The sequence below is a fragment of the Sinohyriopsis cumingii genome, chromosome 4 (genome assembly GCF_028554795.1).
Source record: "Sinohyriopsis cumingii isolate HCF-2022 chromosome 4, ASM2855479v2, whole genome shotgun sequence".
In the NCBI taxonomy this organism is placed as follows: domain Eukaryota; kingdom Metazoa; phylum Mollusca; class Bivalvia; order Unionida; family Unionidae; genus Sinohyriopsis; species Sinohyriopsis cumingii.
Genome location: NC_142964.1, coordinates 43133354 through 43143945, shown reverse-complemented (window position 1 = coordinate 43143945; position 10592 = coordinate 43133354). Strand labels below are relative to the sequence as shown.

The window sequence follows — 10592 nt, the reverse complement described above, 5'->3', positions numbered from 1 at the left end:
TTATTTTTTTCAATCAATATTTCCACACAAACGTCTGATTGTGTCATGGGCAATGTGTAGAAGTATCCTTATAAAAATCCTTTCTTTTCATCATCGTTGTTGTTGTTATTATTATTATTATTATTATTATTATTATTGATTTTAATTTAGCTACATATTATCAGTTTTCTTAAAGATCATAAAGTTCATCAAAAGCCGACATTAATTGATTTAACGATGTTTAAAAAAAAAAAAAAACACTAGCAAACAAAACAGACATACAAAAACAACGACAGACATATCGATAAAATGATACTTTTATTTCATGTAATTAACAAAGTTTATCATGATGAATAATTTTAGAAGAAAAGTTACAATGAACTATAACTTGGATCATAAGAGCTGAATGTCTTGCATGAGACAGTAAATGCAATCAGGCTTGCATTTTATACAAAACAACGTAAAACATTAATGTTATTTAAAAATCGATTTTTAGACATTTCATTTGCAGCATCTATCAATTGTTACAACATCTAACAAGATGGTAGTAGCTTTCTTTACGATTGCAATGTGACTTATCTACTAAGTTCTTTGCTTTCCTTTTTGGACTATACGTTTTGTAAATGAGAAAAGGTTACACAAGAGACGGTCATTGTCAGGGGGTACTGAAGAGTCCCTGCCTTTCTGACAATTCTTTCACAAGATACAGACAATGTCAGAGGGTATTGAGGAGTTCCTGCTTTCCTGATTACTCTTTGATGACGAGATATATTATCAAAGGGTAATAAGGAGTCCCTGCTTTTCTGATTATTCTTGCATGACCAAATACAATGTCAAAGGGTACTGAGTAGTCCCTGCCTACCTGATTACTCTTACATGACTAGGTACAAACAATGTCAGTGGGTACTGAGGAGTCCCTGGCTACCTGATTACTCTTACATGACAAGGTACAGACAATGTCAAAGGGTACTGAGGAGTCCCTACCGATCTGATTACTCTTTCATCACAAGAAGGAAGCTATTTTGCTTACCATTTTAAACTTTTTATCATGAGCAAAACCTTTGATAAATATAATATCCTATGACACTACGAAATGTAAACTGACTATGATAAAATGCAAAGACAAATGACTAAGAACACTGATTAATGCAAACGCTCGTATGGCAAGTCGTTATGGAGAAATATAGGCATTTCTAATATTAAAAATATAATCGAAGGAGATGATTGTCGAATATTAAAAACTATCTTGTCCCCAAGTACTTTGTTATAAACTGATGCAGACACAATGCAGTGCTGATTAACCTGCAGTATGCAAATCTTAGACACATATTTATGGGAAATGATCAGTGTTGTACAGCAATGAATTATTAAATTAATCAATTAAGTAATTGATTATTGAAATATAAAATTGTATTTGTAATAAATACCTGCACAAAAGGAACCAGTAATTACATTTGATTACAAATTCTGGAAAAGTAATACAAAAGTTATAATTACTTCTAAATTACAATTATTATTTGTCAAGTTACAATTAGCATCTTACAACATAACACGATTAGAATAATGGAGATAATGAAGAGAATCAAACAAGAACTGTTCACACATTTATAAAATTAGATATACGATATTCTATTCAACCCTGTGATACGCTGAATATTTAGTGCGATGAAACGTTCTGTGCAAAACATCAATTAACCAGTGAGAAATGTGAGTTGTGACTGACTGAAGTGATGTAACTGTGCTCTAATTACTCAGATAAAAAGTTATTGATTAATTCGCTGTGACAGTAATTGTGATCGTTATCAACTATAATTATAATTTTAATTCATTACCTTCACAACAATAATCTATGCAAAACTGGAAATTAAAAAAAGGAAAGATGTTTCTAGTGCCATTGGTATTACATGAAATACTGCTTGAGAAGATAGAAAACTGGTCCGTACTCATAACATATCTTGACACATTTTGACGCGTAGCCGGCTTTTAATGCAAGTCCCTCTTGAAGATAACTCAAATATTAGAGGTTACGACGTGAAGGCGGATGAGAAACAAAAATTAATAAGTCTCTGTTTCTAAATTTATCTCTAGTCTAATTGATATTGAGTGAAATGGAGACAAAAATGAGTTGACAAAAATATAGTTTGTAGTGTCTTGACTGAACTATTCAGAAACCCGAAGGCAATCATAAACATGTTCGCTACAAGGAACATCCCAGCTTTATAAAAAAAATAAACTCTCAGATACAGTTTCATACATACAGATACATACAGTTTCATAACATCCGGGTCAATTTTAGGTAGCAGGAAGATGACGGTAATGTCTAAAATCTGTAATTAAAGTGTACGAGTTTGAAAGTTGTTAATTCCTTTCTCTTCGAAAATATCCTTGAAAGTTGTTGGTATCAAACTAATTTGCAAAATATGTAGCTTTGTCAGAAATTGTTTTACTCAGCTGCGAGAAGCCGCGATGACTCGTATGTTATGCTAAACTCTACCTGAAGAGTCTGGTTCTGCCTACTGGGTAAGTATCTGTGCATATATTTAGTTCTAAGTGGTTAGGCACGATGTAACCTTCCATGCGTTGATGTACCATGAAACAATGACCACTGAATGTATCAATCAACTAATCTCTTAACCTAACTGAGTACATCTTTGTAAAATACGCATGTAAGTCAAGTTCTATGCTAGTATCCTACTTAGGATTCCAAGCAGATGACATGTATCCTAATTTGCTGGCGCATACCGTGTATCCTAATTTGCTGGCGCATACCGTGTATCCTAATTTGCTGGCGCATACCGTGTATCCTAATTTGCTGGCGCATACCGTGTATCCTAATTTGCTGGCGCAACATGCGAAGTCTGATCTTGGTTATTATTTTGTATCGGTAAATTTTAACCGGTTAAATATGGTAATAAAAGTCGCGTGTAAATGTAATACTTAGATTAACTGTAAATGTCATAAACTACTATACCGTATATATATATATATATATATATATATATATATATATATATATATATATATATATATATATATATAATTCATGATTCAAAACTTGTTTTTCAACTAGCAACTTCATACTTTGACTTAATTTAATTCACAAATGGTGTACAAACATGGCACGAGAATTGAGCAGGATTTGTTAACAAATTATTTTCTTGAACTTCTTTAACATTCAAAAAGGGTATAACGTGGCTTCATCTACTATAAATTCAAGCCGTTCATCAAACAATCGTAAATAAAATTACAAACATGCACACAAAAAAGTATTTCTTTCGTGGAGATAATGGTAAATTTATTCAGTTTCAGTTGTGTCGTATTAAATATAAGATTTCAATTTTTTGTGCATTTTGGTAATTTATATTAGGCTCTTGAGGAGCTTAAATATTATAGTAAGCGACACAAATCATGGCTTGAGGAGCTTAAATATTATAGTAAGCGACACAAATGATGGCTTTTTCATATATTTTGTAAAGTTTGAAGTCGATTAATATTTGTAACTGTAGTGGTCGAAATTCTGTAATGAGGTTTTAAATGGAACAAGAGAATTTAAACTGGATATCCACAGGGGTAGGGAGTTCCAACGGTAAATGTTGGTATTGTAAAAGAGCCCTTGAAATGGTTCTTGACCTTGGAATCTGGAATTCGTTACTGGTTGCAGATATGAGATTACTTCAGTATTTTATAGACTTGATTCAGTCAGGTATAGTCTGGAGAAAGATTGTTTACATTTTTCTATGTCGTAAGTCCTTGAAAATAAAGAATACGCTTTTGTATTGGTAACTGTGGTAGAGATAAAGACGAAAAATATCGAGGGATTCTTTTAAAATTTTATTCTTATTGTCTTTGTCTGGATTGTATTATTTCTGGAGACATTATAATTTGATGTGTTTGTTTCCCCATGTGATACAGCTGTTTTCTATCAGTGGTAGTATATATCCAAAACTTAGGTCAAACAACTGAGAAGATAGAAATTAAGACAGTAAGTTTAAGAGAGGAAATCGTTTGACGGCCATTGCAGACAAATGTGAATTCCAGCTGGGATGTTGATAAGTAGATACCATTAAGTTTTGTTTTGTTTTTTAAACAAATTTTAACACTAGACAAGTCTGGGTCATTTTGAATGAGGAGTAAATCCATGTCAGTAGATAGCCGCTGCCTTTTTCCGATTTTCACACATTTCGTTTTAGATGCATTGACATGAATTCTGTCTTGTGTACACCAAACATATAGATGGTTGAAGACATACTGAAGTGTTGTTTTCAATGGAGTCTAGAGCTTACTATATGTGTGCAATGTAAAATCGTGAGCAAAAAGATCTGTGTTAGAATGCGCTGAATGCAAAGTAATGCATTGATAAACAGTAGAAAAAGAAGAGGCCCTAATACAGAACCTCGAGGAACACCACTTAGAATACGACTCGAATCAGAAGCATATTTACCCGTACAAACAACCTGTAATCTGTTAATGAGACATGATGTGAACCAAAAAAGAACTGAGTTTGAAGAAAACTCGTGGGCTGATAGGTTTAATGAGAACTGGATAGTCAACCAAATCGAGTCATTTCTTAAATCGACGAAGATTGCAATATTAATCTGGATTCACTGGTTTATCAGTATTGTCAAGGCAGTTTGATACAATGGTTTTGTCGGAAACCTGAGTATGATTTATGGAGGAGCTGGTACTCGTTAAAGTATCTAAAAATATGCTTCTGAGCATTGTTTTTCAATAATTTATTTTAAAGTATAGATAAAACAGATATGTGCCGATAGTTAGACGGGTCATTCTTTTATTTCCGGGGCCCCATGTGGACGAGTGGTCTAAAGTGCTCGTTTATACCGATCACTGTCATCTCTCCTCTGTCTGCGTAAGTTCAAATCTCGGGCTTGGCCACTGTGGGTATGCGCGAAAACTGTCAGTAGTTTACCTTGGGTCAGTGGTTTTTACCGGGGTTTTCTCGTGTTCTTTATTAAACAGTCATTTATGATTAATCTTTCGATGAGAAAAGGCGTTAAACCCCCAGAACAACATATAAATTGTCAATAATGAAGTTAATTTGGATTCAATTTTGTCTAATAGTGAAGTACTACTTGTAATTTGCGTCAATGAATGTGTGTGTGTGTGTGTGTGCACGTGACTTACTAGATAGCTTTTCGTCTGGCACAAGTACTAATACTTAATTAAGAGGAAATATATGTGGAGGTCAGATGGAACATATCAGCACGTGAGCTCTTGAAAATGAGTTGAACGTGTGTAAATGGTGTATACATATAAATGATTCATTTCTTTCCTCTTGGAAGATAAAATTTTCATCAACGTAAACCAAGTTCACATTGTTCTAGAATAGTACTTTTATTATCCGACTATTAATGTCCTATTTCGAGACAGAACATCATGAACCAAGATGATATGCTGAAAAGTAGGAAACCTGCCATCAATGGCAGAAGCTTCAAAGAGCTTACCTCCATTCAAGGTAGAAATTAATAAACACACGGTCAGTCTAAGCATCCACCTTCACGTTTCGACAGCTATCGTTTTAATATGGTGTAGCGTCATGCCCTTCTTTTTGTCAGCGACCCTTGTGTTTGGAGCGGAGCCGAAAAGCTAGGTGTAACTGGCGATCACACTTTAAAGTCTGTTAAAGCAGCTGACAAAAATGTTAACTGGAAAACAGACGGATGCTGGGTTAGAACGATAACTGTGTGAAACTGAAAGTAGGTGCTTCGGTGTTTGTTGACTATATTTGCTGCCAGATGTCCAACTTTGTTACACGTCCAGTGTGAGCATACAATACAGCTCTGTCTCAAAATACTACAACAATAGCCTAACAGTACCCAAACAAATTCTGAGAGTCTTTGACAAGAAGTGAAGATTTCTTTGACGTCATTAGGAGCAACAAATAACTCGTAACTCCTTAAAATTTCTTGTCACCACTTGCATGTCCTGAAAAAATCAAGCACAGTTGCTATTAATATTGGATTAGATAAGTTCTTGTAATATTTTACACACGACGTTCGATAATTCGTATTATATATATATATATATATATATATATATATATATATATATATATATATATATATATATATATATATATATATATATATGTATGTATGTATTTTTAGGTATAACACACCTAGTTGCGCCAGCTGGTAAGGGTTTAAGATGTTCATTTGAAAGTAATAGAACAGTGTGGGACAAATACGTAATCCTATACAGCTCACAAGTAAGTAGGCGCCAAATTAGTGTATATGTAATATATTTCGCACAGTAATGTATCAAAGAAACCATTACGGACATTATCTTTGCATCAAATTTATTCATTTACTTTTTGTGCTTCTGACATGTTTATTAGCAAGAATCACTTATAGCACTCGTACTAAGAAAATAAGCAAACTCGTACAAAAGTCGTTCATGTTGAAGTTCTCGTTTGAATTTATATTTTGTACTGGTCTGCACGTTATAGTCTAAATGATTAGAACATTTCGAATATGTCACTATTTGCCAATTATGATTTATTTATGCAGCCTTCGCAACCTTACAAAGCAACGATAACTCTAATAAAACGTTTAAGATATGCTTTAATATAGTTCGTGTCTGTTGCCAAGAAACGCATAAAAATATGTTGATATGTTTATTGCACTTATTGCTAGAAAGACTGCCATTTTATTCATATAATAATAGATGCTCTATTTTACCACAAAAGGAAAATTGCTTGAATTATTCTTTCATTGGGATCAATTGCCATTAATAAGCACGACTTGTAGAAAACATCTCATATAGTGTACAATATAATATACTTAAGACATCAAAAACTGACAAAAATACACGTATCCGTTTGTTAACATTTCGCATGCATCAAGCAAGTTGGACATTCATTATTATCACGCAAGCATGTCAGATTGATAAGAAATCACACGATTAATCAAACGTACAGTGTAATCAATCAGCGTTCAACGAGTAGTGTCTAATCAATCAGTATTCAATAAGTAAAATTTAATTAATCATTAAATTGAGCATGCATCTCCATAATTAAAATCTGTCATCAGAAATTGATTATGGACTATGTAAATCTATTATTAATAGAAATGTGAAAAGCGCCACGATGATGATACGAATGATGATGATACGAATGGTATCAGTCCTGCATCGATACCACACCACGAAATGATTTTTCTCCAATAATAACTATGTACCATTAGAACATACTATCAAATTAAGCTCTCTCTCTCTCTCGTAATGAATGTACATATTGATTAGCAATTAGCAGTGTGTAGCAAAAGAATGTGTGTCAATTAAATATGTCAGAATAAATCCATCGCATCGCAAATAAATTAACAAAAATTTCAAACTGGTAAGATAAAAAAAAAATCTAAGTCGCCGATATTATTTTCATACGACATGTTTCTTGCCTGTACTCGAAAATCGTGTATCGTGAAATAACGCTAATGTAGCCATGCATCAGAGAACTAAAATATAGTCTAATTTGACAATTTAGTCCTTGTTCTGAGCCTGTCGAAAATAGAAATTAGATAAATTATCAACAATTGGCACCCAGCACATCACTGCTTATCGTGCCACGGGACATGCACTTTAATGCAGTTGTTCCAAAACGGATACAAAAGCTATAAGCAAGAAGTGGTCAAAGTAATAGCTGACCATTTCATTTAACAAACTTATGTAGCGTTGAAGAACACAACCATGTGTAAACTCTCTCCAAAATTGTGCATTATGACGATTTTACTTGGCAATAGACTGAAAAAAAAATGGTTAAAATCAAATCTCCACTGTTATTGGTTAAGAGCTGACAGCGACCGCTTAGGGGTCATGTTCTGAGACATTTGAGTTTGTCAATGGAAATGCTGGTTTCAGAAATTTGAAAGTGAATCAAATCGAGAGGCACACACTGGTGCTCTTCAGCTACACTGCTTAGTCTCCCTAACACGAAGATATAAGACTTAATCTGATTGGCTAATAAAATAAGCGTTTATGGTAATAACATGGGTCACCAGACAATGAACTATAAGCGGTCGCTGGCATTCTTCACGTAGGACAGGGGACATCTGATTTTGATCAAATTTATAAAAAATTCCAACGAAAAAGGCAGAATTGTTGAACTCATTTAAGATTTTTATGATATAAGTCTATTTTACATTTTCTGTTTTTATCGAAATAGGATTAGAAAATATGGACCACAAAATGATAATAAGATAGTACGAAATCTTGAAAATATAAGCCTATATTCCAAGTTTGATAAAAATAAGATCAGAAACATGATTTTCGTGGCGGTTAATATTCTTGAATTTCCTTCATTAATGAACTCATCCGAAATCTTGATGATCTAAGCCCACATTACAAGTTTGATTGCAATCGAATAAGACATGTGGTAGCTAGAGTGATTAAAATCTGAGCCAGTATAATATCAACTCATTAATATGAATATACTGTCATGCTCGGCCGAGAGCTCTATGATATGTCAATATTCCAAGTCTAATCAAAATCTTATTAGAAATATGACTCCCAGAGTGATGGCAAGCTCAGTCAGTTAGATGCATGATCGATCTACATCAAACTCATTCGAGATCCTGACGAAATATACCCATATTCCAAGTTTCATTAAATTTGGACCAGAAATGTGTATTAAAGAGTAGTAACAATTTTAGCCAGGCAGAATCACTCCATTAGTATTCGTCAACCACGCTAATTATTGGATTCGTCTTAGATATTGATGGTATAAACCCATATCACATGTTTGATCAAAGTTGGATCAGAAATGTTGTCTCTAGTCCTAACTAGTTCAGTCAATCAGATACAAAGATGAATCTCGCTTATTATCGAACTTTTCTGACATCTTAATGATATAAGCCCATATTTCATGCGTGATGAAAATCGGCTTAGAAATCGGGTCTCCTTCTACTGCTGAAGAACGTAGGGAGGATGATAAACAACGGACACAGGTTTATCATCATACGCTCCCTTGGCCGTAAAGCCGAGTGAGGTAATAAGCTCGCAGCCATAAATCACCACACGCAGAAAATATGTGCGTCTTAGACTAAATATTTCAAGATAATATTGGGATTCCAAAATCTTCTGGCACAGGCTGAGTCATCATTAGAACAGTGGAGCTATCCGATACCTGCTCATGGAGAATGAGTTTGCTCTTTTTAATTATATTGTCCCCTATTCATCTCATGTATACAAGACTTCCCATCTCCCTCTGCCAGTGTACGCTTCTTTAGAAGGGCGATAATACCAAACAATGCATGATCACATGATGAACAACAAATGAAACTGTTCTCGTGGACACTAGAATATTTATCCATTCGTACAAATTCGGATACAATCGGCACTATTTACCCTGATGAATACTGACCAGCATGAAAAAACGTATTCACAAATGGCCCCGTAGAATGGAAAATTTGACTGTGTATAGGAAATAATTGTGAAATTTTACCTAATAGTTCAAATAATCCATTATTCCTTTTCATGAATCAATTCCTATTCATACTGCTTCAAGTACATGCTTTGTTCCGTTGTTTCGGAATCTAGAATGAGTCAACAAACAAATTCAATCATGCTATAATCATAATCATAGAAATACACGCTGTTTCATGGGGTGTTTTTTTTCCATTTTTTTCTTCCATTTTTAAACTCCGCGTGTATTCAAGAAAATACTAACTAAAGCCGATAGTTTGTAAAAGTTTGTATCCATATAAACTTCATTAAGTTTTATTATGAAGATACCACCTGTTAAATTGTCAGTAAAATTGTAATAATTCACTCATACGCAGCCTGTATTCTTCTTTCATGATTGCAAGGATGAGTAAACACTAGGATGAACTTTGCTACGAAATCAAAGCTGAGTGAAAATGAATGGCAAGCGTGAGCAGCATACAGTTGGTATCAGAATCACATGTTAGTCAGTCTGTGAACACTTAAACATCAGGACCACCTTGTTTGTCTTGCCGACTCCGTTTCTTCTTTTTCTGTAATTTCTCTTGAGCCTCGGTATCGGCCCTAAGTGACTTCCGTTTTACATACGATTCATATGCAAATGCAAACACAAATATCGCAGCAAATGTAGCAAATCCAATACTTATTCCAACAGCTATGTGCTCAACATGGGCTGCAACAGAAAGAAAACAAACGTGTGGATTGTAATTCTAGTCAAGTCTTATTTTCACCATGTCGTTGCTATGTAGGAAGCGCCAGTATTTGTTTTTTGTTAAAAAGCAATACCAATATATCGTATAACGGATATTAAAAGATCAAAATATGACGATGGACTACCTCCAGAGGTAACGCTGAGCTGAAAATAATGAATCACATCAGGTGGTAGGGGATAGTATCGTAAATTTGCCACTGTCAAGTTTCTTAAGTTAAGTCTATGATGTGGCTTTTCAGCTATTATTTTTTAATAATTAAAGACAGGGGTATATTTGTGAATTAAGTGTTTCGGGATTGCGTTGTCCTTGAAGCTGATGTAGGCAGGTACACCTCCTACAGTTACTTCGCGGTATGTCGACAGTTAAAGACAAATAGTCGGCTAGGAAGCAGAGCTAGCCACATATAGCAATAGACACGTGGGTTCAAGGCAAGCAAAATATCTCCAA

The 10592-nt window shown here is 34.2% G+C and overlaps 1 protein-coding gene across 1 annotated transcript in view; it reads right to left on the bottom strand.

Annotated features, from left to right (window-relative positions):
- Window positions 1-280: 280 nt before the first annotated feature.
- The window catches only part of LOC149801055 (tolloid-like protein 2), a 98952-nt gene continuing 88640 nt past the window's right edge, over window positions 281-10592 (bottom strand). The window contains exons 7-8 of the mRNA XM_089955089.1: window positions 9932-10105; window positions 281-5922 (exon numbers count right to left, since the gene is read on the bottom strand). Of these exons, the coding sequence (XP_089811215.1) occupies window positions 5894-5922; window positions 9932-10105 (203 nt within the window). The 3' untranslated portion in view covers window positions 281-5893. The remainder of the gene's footprint in view (window positions 5923-9931; window positions 10106-10592) is intronic.